The sequence below is a fragment of the Protopterus annectens genome, chromosome 7.part0 (genome assembly GCF_019279795.1).
Source record: "Protopterus annectens isolate FY-2018-M chromosome 7.part0, PAN1.0, whole genome shotgun sequence".
In the NCBI taxonomy this organism is placed as follows: Eukaryota; Metazoa; Chordata; order Ceratodontiformes; family Protopteridae; genus Protopterus; species Protopterus annectens.
Window position 1 is genome coordinate 1,529,807,166 of NC_056739.1, and position 16,244 is coordinate 1,529,823,409.

At 40.9% G+C, this 16,244-nt stretch overlaps 1 protein-coding gene across 1 annotated transcript in view; it reads left to right on the plus strand.

Annotated features, from left to right (window-relative positions):
* The window catches only part of TSEN2 (tRNA splicing endonuclease subunit 2), a 456,866-nt gene that overhangs the window by 34,728 nt on the left and 405,894 nt on the right, over window positions 1-16,244 (plus strand). The window contains exon 3 of the mRNA XM_044078068.1: window positions 4,521-4,560. Coding sequence (XP_043934003.1) covers window positions 4,521-4,560 — 40 coding nt within the window. The remainder of the gene's footprint in view (window positions 1-4,520; window positions 4,561-16,244) is intronic.

The window sequence follows — 16,244 nt, forward strand, 5'->3', positions numbered from 1 at the left end:
CTTTTCAGTTATGCAGAGTGGGAATTTGGGAAATGTAGACTGTTGAAGTTCTGTCCTTTAGACATTAGAGGGCAGCAGTCCTTTAGACATTAGAGGGCAGTAGTCTCATTTCCTGCTGGAGTTCCTAGATATGTGGGTACTTCTCTCATGTTGTGTTCTTCACACTGGCTTCCTGTCGGGTGTAGAATCACAATCGAAGCACCTGTGGTGGTACTTAAAGCTGTATATGATCAGGGTCCCACTCATATATGGGGGCTTGTAGTGGTCTTCTGGCCTCTCAAACTCCACTTAGCTGCTTTGTTCTTAGTAGCAATCATATTGACGCACAAATCTGCTTTGGGCTTAGTAACAATCATATTGACGCAGAAATCATCTGGTACAAGTTCCTTCTCTTCTCTTATTATGTCCCTGAGCTTTGGATTTCACTACACTGGCAGCTCAATGAATGTACTTCCAAGTCTATCTTAAGGATGTACCTTGGGATGCTCCTCCTAGTTCTACAGGCATAAGAAAAGATGACTGACTGAAGGAAGGGAACATTAGTAACACAAATGGAGGAACAATTATATGTAGAATTCTTGACTGTATCCTGTTGTATAAAGTCATGGAGAGTGGCATCCCATTCAGTGCAGTAACAGAAATCCCACATATCTTCATAATACCCCACCTGTAAATACTCTAACCAGCTACATTAATGGCCATTGACTGGTGTACTGCATGCCTCCAACCAGACAGTCAGAAGCACCTCTGCAACCAGCCTCTGATTGTAACTTCACCAGCATGTATGCATCTGTATGCTTTGGTTTATTTTCACTGAGTAAGGGATTAAATACAATTGTCTTGGTCAGAAGCGATCTGCACAACTCTATTCATTTAAATGGTTAATTATTTGTGTGGGGGGGGGCTGTTTCTCAGTTTTGTTCCTTTATACTTGGGAAATGTACTGCATTTATGTACTGTACATTTTTAAACAACACAGCAGTTGAAAGTCAAGCTGTATCAACTCTTTCAACTGCATTGTGCATGTCATCCAAGCTGTACCACCTCATTAACATCATAACTTAACCTGAGAAGCAAATTAAATGGTACAACAGTGGAAGTCGGCCATATCTTCCAAAAGGTACTCCTTTAGCTTTCTACCACTTTTAGCTCTGTGTACAGTATATACATTTTAACATCTCTATATTTATCATGCCACTTCTTCAATGTCCTTACTTAAATGGCATATTTGTTTTCCTCTCCTTTTTTGCCATAAGCGAAAAACTGTGCTCAGTGTTGCACTGTAAAAATCATGGCTACTGTGATGCTGCATATCCAGCAGAGTTTTCACTTTTCTAGGCTGCTGTGTGAGATGATCTCTCAAGTTTTACCTTGAGGACACTTAAACAAAACCACTTCTCAAATGCATAACTGTGTGTGGTTAACAATACTGCTGTAGCCAGTATTCCTCATGATGTAGTCCTACATTTAGTGTTTCAAGATGAATCACAGTTGCTTTTTCAACAAAGCGCAATGACATAAAAAGGGATAAGTAAGGTCATAATTGTATACTAGTACTCCTCACGGATGCGCAGTAGCAAGGCCCACCCAAATCCTGCCCACCACCCAACACCCAGTGCCGTGTATAAATATTTAAAGAATGTTCATGGGGATGTCCTCACTGGACTCATGAATATTCATCAGGTATTCTGCACATTAGTATTTTGAGAAAAGAGTAAGGTTTTTATTTTAAAAAACAGAAAATCTAGTAGAGACATCTGTTTTTTAATGAAAGTTAGATGCAGTGTACAGCACTACAGTAATTGTAACAGTCACTCTTGTAACTTTGAGCAATGCATACAATTATTTTTTTAGATTAGAAATAGCTGTATTAAAACTCTGAGTAGTTGTTACTAAGCAGAAACATTGTTAAAATGTTGATGTGAAAAACGTTTATGCTAGTAGTTTAGGTCTTACTGCCAAGTAGCACATACTCCTAGTACATTACAGAATGGCAGGACTTCACATATCTCATTTCACCTATTGTACAATTTTGTTATTATGTAAAACTGTTCTGGCTTATTGGGTAGCACCCATTTTCAGTGAAGAGGGAGGCTCCTGGAACAATTATCAGAAACAGGCTGTACAGAGGTTATGATATGTTTCTGTATTAATTTGATTCACTAGTTTCTACATTAACAGATGCAGAGAGAGCATAACAGTTTCTGTGTGTCAATCGACAACCAATGTATGCATGATGTCACTGGCAAATCTGCATGCCAGTCAATCGTGGATCATTTGCATGTGACAGCACAGCTGTTTAACATGTCGATTACACAGACCATGCCCATTTCAGAGTGTGAGAGGCACAAAGATACAGTTATGCCTAAGTAAGCATGTAAACAAAAATACCAACAGATGAAATGTGAAGGACTAGAGTCCTTTTTCATTTACTTCATTAAGGACACACAACAATACAGGTAATATTCATTAATGAAGTAGATTACTTACCACATCTAAATACTGTAAATGCTGCACTCACAATCACTAATTTGATTTATTTTATGATAGCACACTTCTACAAAGCAAGCATTTCCCTTGATTGTATGCTCACTTTTAATGCTGAAGAATTTACTTGGTGCTTTTTTCTGATTCCTGTGTAATTCTGTTCACTGTTGTGGAATATTGTAAATGTTAACCAGTTAATGGGTATACAGAGTGCTTTGCCTCAATACCAACTAGATTAGTCTGAGTTTCCAGCAGACAAAATAAAAAAAAGTGTTTCAGAAACAAGTAGATGTGCAAATAAAAATCAGCTTATCTTACCTTAGTGTCAATATTTGCAGTTATGTTTAAGTAAAACAAAGCATAACAGAAGATGAAGATGCCAGTAGCCATTCAGTACATCTCTGCATATGTTCAAACTGGCTGAACTTACAACCTGCAGTGCATACACCCCAAACTAGTGGGGCTGGCTTGATAGAGGAAGCAAAATGAGCTGCATGCAAATAAAGTAAATGAATATTTGTGCTAACCACTTGGCAGAGGCAGAAATAAGTCAGTGGAGGAAATGAATGAGCTTTCGGTTATAGTCTTTAAAAAAGTAACTTGTTCCTGTAGGTTCGCAGTCAGTCGGTATATAGACCATTAAAAATTATGTTCTTTCCTTCCAGCCTTAAGGATGACAATACAAAAATCTGAGGCCACCCATCACGTTATCCAGGCTTACCCTAAAAGTGGCAAGCATGCTAGTTTACTTGACATGAAGTGGAAGCTTGTTCTAGAGGTGTGGAATATGACAGGATATGAATCTATCCTGCCAGCGTTATTTGTTGTTGGAGGTTTAGCCCGTAAGTGTGAAGGAAAGCGGTGTCTTTCTCTTTGCATTCAGGGACAGTTTCAACGTTGGTACACACAAAGCAGTAGCCAGAGATTTAAAATTTCAACTTATGTCATACAGGTGCAGTCTGTTTCTTTAAAGCCAGAGACGACTGCGCAAATAACAAGAGAATAGGTTGCCTTCAGCCACAGTCATGTTCCTCATTTATTGATTGCAGTCCTCAATTACTTGCCAACCCAAAAGATACAGAGCAAATTTGGGGATATTCTTTGAAAATCAGGGGCAGTTTCAACAAAACACTAGCCACAAAACAAATATTCCAACTTATTTCATACAAATGCACACTATTCCTGTAAAGCCAGATATGAAATTAAGCAAATAATGAGAGAAAATTGCCTTGAGCCACAGTCAGAATGGCTGCAATCTTCCGTTTCTCACCAAACCAAAGATATGAAAGAAAGTCAGGGGTATTCTTTGCAGTTGTTAGCAATTTCAGCTTTGGTACACCGAGACAGTAGCCAGAGATTTAAATGTTCCAACTTCTAAGTGGAGTCTAGTCCTGCCCAGACAGAAATGACTGAGCAAATGGCAATAGAGTAAATTGTCTTCAGCACAGCCAACCCTCCCACAGTTAGTGACTGCAATTCTCAGTTAGTTGCAGGCCATTAAATTGAAGCAAAGTCAGGGACTTTCTGTGAAATCATGAACAGTTTTAACAAAACAGTAGCCGCAAACTAAATATCCTGACTTTATACAAATGAACACTAGTCTTGCAAAGACTGACATGAAAGTATGCAAGCTAGACAGTTGCTTCAGTCACAGCCTGCAATCCTGTATCTTTTGCCAGACCAAAGATAGGAAACACATTTAAGGATATTCTCAGAAATCTGGTATAGTTTTAACTTTGGTACACACAGAGAAATAGACTGGAAAATCAAAGGTTATTTTGTGTATCTGTTGTGGGTTTGTGGTCATTTTGTGTCTCTCTTAGTTTGTTGTACTACGTGGTCCTTGCCTTCAAATAATTTATTTTCAGTACTTTAATAAAAAGTGAAATGCAACATCCAGTAGTGTACTGATAGTTAATTTCTTTGGCTATAATATTAAATATTGGCTATAATATTAAATAATGAAATATAGATAAATATTATTCTTTTTAATAGATTTGTTTGTAGCATTTGTCCTTCTTTTTTTTTTTCAGATCGGAATTATATGGGCTTGCCAGTAATTACCTCTGCCAAGTAAGTTCTTTATTATTATTATTATTATTATTATTAATAACCTGCATTAACAGTTTCAAGTTGTATATGCAAACCCAAACTTTTATTTTTGCATTATTCATTTGCGTGTGTGTGTGTGTGTGTGTGTGTGTGTGTGTGTGTGTGTGTGTGTGTGTGTGTGTGTGTGTGTGTGTATATGTATATATATATACACTTTTCTTCAAAACTCTTGATTTGAAATAACTTACAGCTAGTATGTTGTTGTGTCTTTCGGCACCAGGAACTATAACTGATTTAATGAGCCATTCCGCCACAGCGGAACTCCGGTCTGCTAATGTTTGGTAGTGGATTTTTACGTGCCGAGTTACCAGCCCTGACACACAACCTTCAACAAAGGCATGCCCATTCACGCATGCCTCCACACAGAAGATGCTCTAGCTGAGAATCGAACGCAACAACGTCTTGCTGTGAGGCGACAACACTACCACAGCACACGACTTACAGCTAGTATACTAGTACATTTTTCATATCTTTTTATTCATGTTTTTGTAAATATTAGATGTGCATCTGTAGCCATGTCAAACTGTGTATGTCCGATATCTGTTAGTGTTGTACAACCAAATGTTTGTTCTGTACTGTATGGAATAATCGTCTAGCTTCTCAGTCCCAAAACATTGATAGTCACTTCCTGATGACCTTTTGAACTTGCTGACTACTCTGTTTTCAGACCTCCATTCAAGCACTTCCTAAAAAATCAGAATGAATGCTACTGCCTGAAGACTGGGCACGTTGCATAACTCTACACATCCCTCAGGATAGGTCCCTAACAAGTGATCCCCTCTCGCCTTCTATACTTACATACGTAGTATCAACTATCTGCTGACTTACCCGGTAGATAACACCTAACTGATCTAAATTAACTGCACAGAATCTAATCCCTCACATACTCATCTTGGCGATTACTAATTTGCAGGTGATATCCAACCTATGCACAGTTGAATAATGTGCACTCAAGCTTACTCACCCGCCCAGTCTCTCTTTCTTTCTCTTCTTCCCAGTCCACACCCTTTTTTCTGTTTCTTGCTTCTTATGTAAAGATGTATTTTGCTGATGAAACCTATGTTTGACTGAAACAGACATATAAACCCCTATGTAAATGCAGTCTTCTGTATTCATGTATTGTATAAGTTGACCTCTATGTGTATGCACAGATGTCCTTCAAGGATGCATCTGCAGTCCTAACATATGGGTTGTCCTGCCTCAGGCAGCCCTTCGGTCGGCCGGATTCCAAAGTCTGGGTCTGGCTTCGGCTGATGTCGCACTTCACCCGACGTCATAGCTGCTGTTTATTGGGTATAAAGGCATCAGCCGACGCCATTTTCCTCAGTCTTTCTTGCTGCGCGGTGCCCGAAGCAGAAGCTGTTCGCAAGTGCTGGTCGGTCAGATCCAGAGATTTCTACTACCGAAGACTTCTAAAAAGCTAAGTACCCCATTGGGGACTCTTTCTTGCCTCAGCCGATGTCAGACAAAGTAAATAATTGTTTAACTTGTGGGAAACAAATACCTCATAAGGATTTCCACTCTTACTGCCTTCCTTGCTTAGGCCCAGACCACGACGTATCAGCTTGTCTAGCCTGTGCTTCCTTCAACCGACGGACACTTAGACATCGGTCGCAGTTTGCAGAGGAGTTTTTTGGTCCCGCTTTTGCATACAAAATGCCGTCGGAGACTCCGACTACTCAATTAGCTAAAAAGCGCAAGGAAAAGGACCGACACTCACGGCCCGTGGTTTCGGCTGAAGCCACGGTTAGGCCAACCGCGAGTGTCTCTGTTTCAGCTGAAACCGAGCCCCCGGTTCTTCCTTCGGCCGAAAGCATGCCTCCGATAGCCGAGGCCTCACAGAGCATGGCTGAATCTGCTACTGAATTTACTGCTACAGAAGCAGGCACCCAGGATTTGTCAGACACTATTCCTTTAGACATATCTACCCCTGCACGTGGGGCTGCTAGACCCCCTGCTTCTATGTCGATCAAGGCTTTTGCCAGGGCTAAAGCAGCTAAATCTTCTAAGGCCTTACCTGCTAAAACTCCTTCACATAGGCCTACCTCTAGTTCCCAAATGCTCAGCCTGGCTGAGGATCTCATTTCTTTGATCAGGGATCCCAACCTCACCCAGACAGGGCCTCTCAGCCCCTCCAGACAAGAGGCCTAGGACTGAAGCCCCGGAACCTGTCTCTACAGATTATTCCTCGGATGACTCAGACATTTCAGACCCTCACGAAGGCCCATATTCTCCTTATGAGGATTCTGATGCAGAAGACTCCATTCCTTCTGCTTCTCCTCCTGAAGAATTTTCTTTGGGGAAACCTTGCATGCTATGAGGGAACACTTCCAATGGCAGGGCCAGGATTTTTCAGATTCAAGGAAAAGGCTAAGGACCTTTTTATACTTACCACAGCATAGGCCTTTAGCCATTCCGCCAGTACTAACAGTTGTTGATGATGCATATATTGATGCCTGTACTGCCCCTGATTCTCTTCCTCCGGCCCCTGCCAAGCCAGACAGATATTACAGGGTCCCGGACACACATTACCATTTGTATAAGGCTCCTGTTGCAGACCCTGAAACCATTTCACAGGGCCCTAAAGGTGTGGCAGCTGCATCTGCCAAAAGCCCTCTTCCCTCTGAAAGGGAATCTAGAGCATTAGAGAGATGGGGTAAAAAGGTTTATACTTCTGCTACTGTTTCGGCCAGGGCCTTGAACTGTCAATTTCACATGATTCAGTACCAGGAATTTTTGTTAGACCAGATAAACAAAAAACTGTCTTCTCCTGAACCTTTAGACCGCAAGTCCCTTCAGGATTTGGTACATAACTCTCAGCAGGTCAGTAACAATTTCTTAAAATGTGGCTATGATGCACTGGAGGCTAGCTATGACTGGAACAGTGATTCGAAGGCATGCCTGGTTAAAAGAACAATCCTTACCAGACCATGTTAAGTCAAAACTCCTAGATGCTCCCATGGAGAAACAAAGTTTGTTTGGCTCCCCTGCACAGGAGGTTCTAAAGAAGGTGGAAGAAAAAGCAAAATCTGTCCAAACAGTCAAGGATTTCTTACAGGTCCAACCTCCGAGGTTTAGCCAAAATTGGCCTTCGAAGAATTGGTCCTTTCCAGACAACTCCAGAGCGCAAAGAGGCAGAAATAGACGCCCCAGAGGCAGAGGCCAATCTAGGGGTGCTTACAGGGGACGTCAGTGGCAACCGACCAACCAGAGAAATACTGCCACAGATTCAACTACAACCATTTCCACAGGGCAGACACAATGACTTGGCTCTAGTTCCGCCTACCAGGGAACAACTGGAAGCACCCTTGGGCGGAAAGCTAGCCTTATTTTCCGACAACTGGCATTACATTACAGGAGACAAATGGACTTTACAAACAATAGACAAGGGCTACAGGTTTCACTTCCACACTCTACCAAAAAGAGAGGAATGCCAAACCTACCACCAAGCCAAAAAACAGGCGCTCTAAGACAAGTCAACAACTTACTAAGGATGAGAGCTATAGAAGAGGTACCACCTATGGAACAAGGCCAAGGATTTTACTCCAGGCTTTTCCTTGTACCAAGAAAAGAAAATCAATGGAGACCTATTCTAGACTTGTCCGCACTCAACACATACCTCATTGTTCCAAAATTCAAAATGCTGACCCTCCAGCAGCTTCTTCCCATGCTGGGCAAGGAGTCTTGGCTGGTGACTCTAGATCTCAAGGAGGCATACCTGCACGTCCCTATACGACCAGATTGCAGAAGACACCTCAGATTTCTTGCAGGATCAGAGCATTATCAATTCTCAGCATTGCCTTTTGGCTTATCTACTGCGCCCAGAGTATTCACGAAATGCCTGGCATCAGTAATTGCTCATTGCAGGCTTCAGGGAATTCAAATTTACCCATACTTGGACGACTGCCTAATACAAGCGGACAACAAGGAAAAATTAATAAAAGATTTGGAAAATGTCATACAACTGTTGCAAGCCTTGGGATACACAGTCAACATGCAAAAGTCAAGACTAGTACCATCCCAAAGGATAACATTCTTGGGTGCAGAACTGGATACATCAACTCAGATGGCTTTTCTTACAGAAGAAAAACAAAAGCAACTACCAGCCTACTTCATGACATTAACGACACAAACTCGGCTTACTGCAAGGAAAGTCCTGCAAGCCCTGTGCTACATGGCATCATGCATAATATTGGTTCCACATGCCAGGCTGCATATGAGAAAGCTACAATGGTACCTAAGGAATGTATGGTCTCAACACAAGCACAGTCTAGAAGCCCAGATTCCAATAATTCCATGCCTGAAGCAAGAATTCCTGTGGTGGGCTCAGGCCTGTCAGTGGAACAGAGGCTTGCCTTTCCACAAACCTCATCCAAGCCAGACCATCACCACGGGCCTCAGACCTAGGGATGGGGGGCACACATGGTGGACAAGTGTATTCAAGGTCTATGGACCCAAGACCAGCTGAATCTACACATAAATCTAAAGGAGATGCTGGCAGTGAAACATGCGATCCAGGCATTCAGACCACTCCTTCAACAGGGTCATCTGCTGATAAGGACCGACAATACCACAGTCATGTGGTACATCAACAAACAGGGAGGTACACATTCATATCCTCTATGCCGGATGGCAATGGACCTGTGGAATGTGGCCCTGAATCTCAACATTCAACTTCAGGCCAGATTTGTACCAGGAAAAGAAAATTCCCTAGCAGACACCTTAAGCAGAACTACCACGGATGCTCACGAATGGATGCTGCATCCAGATATCTTCAAAGCCATAACAAAGAAATGGGGACTACCAGAGATAGACCTGTTTGCATCCCCACACAACCACCAATTGAAGAAATTCTGCACAAGAGCATACCACCCACTTGCTTGGAGGGTGGACTCCCTTTCCTTCAGCTGGAAAAACCTGAGAGCATATGCATTTCCACCTCTTCCCTTGATGTACAAAGTTCTACTGAAGATCAGAGAGGATCAGCCAAGGGTAATCCTGATAGCTCCAGACTGGCCGAGGCAACATTGGTACCCGCTACTGAGAAGCATGTCTCGGACACACGCATGGCCTCTACCTCTATGTCCCCTACTTCTAACACAGGACAACTACAAGATCCTACATCCAAACTTGAAAACACTGCAGCTAGCTGCCTGGAATATTGCATAAAACAAAATAACCCAGGTTTATCCCAGAGGGTTAAGGACATTATCCTAGAGGCACGCAGACCTTCCACAAGGAAGACTTATTCAGCCAAGTGGAAAAGATACCTCATTTGGAGTGCAGCAAAGGGAGAAAATGTCTCATTGGCAAACATAGCACACATCCTGGAATATCTAGCAGAACTGTTCCACAATGGCCTGTCTTACTCCTCCATTAAGATTCATGCATCAGCAATTTCAGCAGAATACAACATGGATCCTCCTGTCTTCTCTCATCCTCTACTCAGGCAGTTCTTGAGAGGAATCAAAAATGTAAAACCTCCAAGGAAACCACCTTTACCTACATGGGATCTCAACTTTGTGTTGGAAAAGTTAACACTTCCCCCTTTTGAACCAGCAGCAACAGCAGAATTACAGTTCTTGTCTTGGAAAACTGCTTTCCTGTTAGCAATCACTTCAGCAAGAAGGGTATCTGAGTTACAGGCATTAATGGCAGTACAACCCTTCCTTATCTTCCATCAGGACAGAGTCTCTCTGAGAACTAACCCTACCTTTATGCCAAAAGTGGTCTCCAGAGTATCATTGAACCAAGCGATTCATTTACCTACATTCTTCCCCAACCCACAGAACAGGGGGGAAAGACCGCTACATACCTTGGATGTGCACAGACAATTACGCTACTATCTGGACAGAACTAAGACCAGCAGAAAAAAATGATCAGCTTCTGGTAGCATATGCAACAGGAATGCAAGGAAAAGCAATTTCAAAACAGACAATCTCAAAATGGATAGGAAATTGCATTCGATTTTGCTACTCTTTTCATGGAAAGACAACTCCTGAAAATATCAGACCTCATTCCACAAGAGCTACAGCCACCACTACAGCTTTCCTACAAGGAGTGGCTACCAAAGACATTTTAGAAGCTGCTACTTGGAGCTCCGTGCATACATTTGCCAAGCATTATAATCTTCCCTTATATTCTAGATCCCGAGCAGGTTTTGCAACTGCTGTTTTGCAAGGGATCTTAACTACACCATCTTTATCTTAGTGCCTCCTCCTCCAGTTTGGCTATGGTATTCTACCCATATGTTAGGACTGCAGATGCATCCTTGAAGGACATAGTACAGTTTTGTACCTACCATAAATGTAGATGTCCGATAGGTATGCATCTGCAGTCAGGATTACCCACCCTCCTTCAGCTCTGTGGTATTCCTAGGGTATTTACCCCTCTTTTAGCTAGCTGGGGGAATCTATTATGGTGTATTTGTTTGTATATATATATATATATATATATATATATATATATATATATATATATATATATATATATATTTATATTGTTTGCTCTCTACTGTTTGGAATTTTTTGCATTTATCCAAACTTAGCCTTCCTAGAGGGCACCTGGCATCTGGGTCAAGAAACACTGAGGAAAATGGCGTCGGCTGATGCCTTTATACCCAATAAACAGCAGCTATGACGTCGGGTGAAGTGCGACATCAGCCGAAGCCAGACCCAGACTTTGGAATCCGGCCGACCGAAGGGCTGCCTGAGGCAGGACAACCCATATGTTAGGACTGCAGATGCATACCTATCGGACATCTACATTTATGGTAGGTACAAAACTGTACTTTTCCTATACTCGTGTATTTTATATATGTATAGTTTTCTGTTACTTTTTACATAACCTGGACTGAGCCTGCATTTGGTCATTTGTGATCATTGCTCTATTCTGGTAAACAAAAATAAATGTGCATTACATATTAAGCATGTATGTTTAATATTTATTTCACTTTAAGTGTTTACACATATGTTCTGCAGATCATTGTATTAAGATTTGATGGTATGACTGTGTTCTAGGTGCTCAGGTCAAGGGTGAAACTAATGAAATGCCTAGTCCACCCACCCAATCCACATGTAGAAATAATGTTAAGAACCATGACTTTAAGCTTGTACACATATATAACTGGGAATACTTTCTGCAGTTTACTGCAGCATGGTATGTCTGCAGCTAGTGGGGATTGGCTTTGTAGGTCTGAGTGCACCAGTAAAGACAAAAAAAAAAAGTAAAAAGTCATGAGTCATGTTAGTAGTTGTGTAGCTCAAACACTGGCTATGTCTTTAAATGATCATTTGCATAAATCTCATGCATCTTCACTTTAGGTGTTTTAAGTCTGGCAGTTAGTGCAGAGAGAGTAAGCTATGACCTGTTAATGAGTTGCTTCTTATGCTAAGGGTAAAGGGTTTGAATCTTTCCACCTTTATTTGCCTACAGTGTTACCTTAACAAGTTAGTTAATCAGATAGTGGTTGGGGGCAATTGAGAATTTGGGCTATGCTCCTTAATGGTCTCCTGGACCTCGTGGGACAGTTGCCAAGTGATGCATTCTCCCACAGTTGGCCCCCAGGTCTCTTGTATGCATTTCCACAAATAGCTAGGTTCCTCTAGAAACCCAAAGTGTGCAAAGCAAAGGTAATTCTCATAGCTCCATTCTGCCTCACCAGATATGTTCCCCTTGTGGTCTCATCTGAAGAGAAGACCCCTGCCTCTTCCACAGCACCCTTATCTAATTTCACACCTATCCAGGCTGGTCACCTGGATATATGTTCCCTTCACTTGACTACATGTTTTTTGTACTTCCAGCGATGGCCCAGGGACCAATTGTTCCTTACCATAGAAGTTGCTCTAATTACTGTATCTCAAAGACTTTCAGCAAAGAGACTTGGGTAAATGGAAACAATTTACACTTTGGGGTTTGAAACAAAATAGGGATCCTACTTCAGCATGTCTTGCTAGTGTTCTCTTTTCTAGGAGACCCTTTTTAAGAAGCAGCCAGTTACTCCTCTCTTAAAGGATACTAATTAACCATGTCATCTTTTCATGCAGACTTTCCCACATCCTCATTGGCATCCCACAAAACACGTAAAGCATTTCTGAAAAGTTTTTATTCCAGACTACCTGTAGCTCAGTCTGCTTCCACTTAAGATTTGATTTTTTTTTCCTTGAGAGATTAGCCAAACCACCCTTTTGAGACAGAAAATTCCATAATTGTAAAATTCTAACCTCAAACTGTTTTTCTGGTAGCCATCATTTGTCTGTTAGAAGGATTTCTAAACTTCATGCCTTATCTTTAAAATATCCCAACATTATTTTTCATTCATTTACACTTAGGATGAACCCATCCTTTATTCTGAAAGTGGTGACCCAAAGCCAATTCAAGCTAGTCTATTAATTTCCCAGTCTTCTTCCAGTAAAGGAGAATATCAGTTTCATTCTTTGAATGTTCATAGACAGCCTTGTTTTTATCTTCTTTGTACAAAGGAGTTCAAAATGGATGAATAGTTGCTTGTATCCTTTTCATCTGCCAATAAAGGTCGGAAGGTATCCAATTGCATTGTCCATTGTTAATCTTTTGCTGGGAAATCCTTGGCCACCAGACCAAAAATGCATTATAATATAGCTCAGGCCAGATCTGACATTTTTTTTTATGTAACTTACCCTTGGAATATGTGGCTGTTTCATGGTCAACCTTGCGTACCTTTGCCAAACCTTTTTAGTTTGATTACATTTCTAGGAAGTTACTATTCAGAGAGGCTTGCTGGCTTAAGCCTTTCGAGGTCAGCTGGGGATTCCGTCCAGTTCTTCCAGTGTCTGAACAGGACCAGGAAAATAAGCAAGTTATGTACTTAAACACAAACCACTGGAAATATACTCTGTCAGGCACACTGGTCATCAAACCACTGGAAATATACTCTGTCAGGCACACTGGTCACCAAGAAAGTCCAAAATTCACCAGACTGCAGCAGTGATATAAAATAAATCTTTTAATATAGCCAACACACCAACAGATTTAGCGCTTTCATTCCTCAAGGGCACCACTTCAGAATAACACTGCACTAATTAATCAATCCTTAAACAGTCCAAATAGTTAAGAATAACAATTCTCCATTGGTCAAAAACAGTCAAGTAACTTAAAAACTGTTAAACGTATAGCAACAATTGTACCACAGTATATGTAAAGCACAAATACCAGAATGTGGTCAAATAAAAAGAAAACATACAAGTTAATTAAACTTGGAACAGCATGTAATAATTAAATTCTAGTTTAAATTCTCATTGGACTTTTTGAATAAGTTCAAGGAAGTGGAGTTTAATAGGGATTACACTTTCCTTACGATAGATATCAAGGATTTATTTAGTGTGATTCCCCAGGACAATTGGTCTAGCCTGGTTTGAAGAAATTATTGTGGGTTTTGACTTCCTACCCCCGTGGAATTTCGGTTACTGCTTGATAATATGGAATTGGTGCTCAGTAACAACGTTTTTGTTTCTTCAAGGAGCATACTACAAGCAGATTGGGGGGTTGCAATGGGAGCCTCGTGTTCCCCCATTTTTGCCAATATAGTTATTCTGTATTGGGAGCAGCATTTTCTATTCACCTCACCCTTTTATGAACACACGAGATGTTATTTCAGTTACCTGGATGACATCTTTATTGTGTGGAAGGGACCAAAGGTGATTATTGCCCCCTTCTTGGATTTTATTAGTCACACCACCAGTTTTTTGGAATTTACATCCAGTGTAATGGAGGATGGTGTTCATTTTTTGGATGCGCAGATTAGGAAAGACCTTAGATATATTGGGTGTGTCTTCTCTGTACATCTTAAAATATTTCTCCAGTTCTTATCTCCATTTTAAGAGTGAATATCCATATTCACAGAAAAGGAACATTATCAAGGGCCAAATGGTTAGGGTAGCACATATGACTACACTTGGGGATGAATTGACTTCCGAATTGGAGTATATAGGCAAACTTTTTGTCAACTGTGGGTTACCCTGAATCCTTGGTTGTTTCTCTGACTGATAAGATTTCACAAGAATGGGGAGCCAGATATATGTCCATTTTGTACATGGATAATGGGTGGATAGTTTCTGATAACATTGTGACAACTACTACACAGATGGAAGCAAGGGTTACCGATGTACCCCCCCAGTAAAGACTTCTATTTTGTGACAGACTTTCACCGGGACACCTATCTTATGAAGAACATCATACAGACCTATTGGGACATTTTTGCTATAATGCCCAGCAGTCCTAAGGTGTTTTCTGGGAAACTGAAATATAGTTTGAGAAGGGGACGGAATATCAAAAACGGTTTAGAAAATTGTAAATCATATTCAAACCCTAGATTAAGGACAGGGACGCATACATGTGGAAGGTGCCCCCAGTGTCCTTGTGTAGCTAATGTGGATGAACTACATGTTGGCGGCCCTGTTGGATTATTAAAGGGCAAGGTATACTTCAACTGTCACTCTAAAGGGTTAGTGTATTTGGCCTGTTGCTCTTCATGTTTTGCATTTTACGTTGACAAAACAGAGAGAACCCTAAGACAGAGAATTTACGAACACTTGTATGAGGTATCAAGAAGAAAGGAAACCAATGCACTATTCAAACACACTTTGGTGTGTTTAGATTATTCCTCTAAATTTTGGGTGTTGGAGCAGGTAAAACCCTTTGAAAGAGGGGGTGATTGGGAAAAGAATTTAGAGTATTGTGAGTTAATGTGCCAACTAAAGTTTTTTGCCTGTTTAGCCCCTGGCTTAAATGAACATTATTCTATTCTTCCAGCTCTGAAAGAGAGAGCTTTAAAATAGAATTTAAAATAGAATTTAATTATTACATGCCGTGTTTCACTATTGCCATGTTTAATGATCTTGTATGTTTCATTTTTATTTGACCACATTCTGGTATTTGTGCTTTACATATACTGTGGTATAATTGTTGCTATACTTTTAACATTTTTTAAGTCACTTGACTGTTTTTGACCAATGGAGAATTGTTATTCTTAACTAGTTTGACTTATTTAAGGATTAATTAGTGTATTGTTATTCTGAAGAAGTGCCCTTGAGGAATGAAAGTGCCAAATCTGTTGGTGTGCTGGATATATTAAAAGATTAATTTTGTATCACTGCTGCAGTCTGGTGAATTTTGGACTTCACTGGCGACCAGTGTGCCTGACTGAGTATATTTCCAGTGGTTCCACACGTTATGTACTTAGGAGAATGCTAGATTTTTCTGACCTCTGTCTGGACCCTGGAGTGACCCACCTGCCTTTCCCCTCCAAATTGTCATATCCTGCAAGAAATTTGGATTTTGGTCTGCCTTGTTTATGGGTCTTAAGCTTTTACTCCATTTTTCTGTTTATGATTTGTGATGTAGCTAGCTGCCTGGTTAGTCTTTTACGCGACCTTGGTATCTCCCTTCAGAACAGGGTGTTATGGAATAGGGAAGGAGCTAGAGATTGTGAAGATATCATTGCCAAGCAAAGTGATGCCAAGGTAAACATTCCAGTTGTTCCAGTGTCTAGACAGAGACCAGATAAATCTAGTGTTCTGGTAAGTGCATAACTTATGATTCTGTTTCGTACATCCAAGTATTGGGATAGCCTTTTCTTCCTGATTGAATGTGTCCGACTTTTCCTCCTC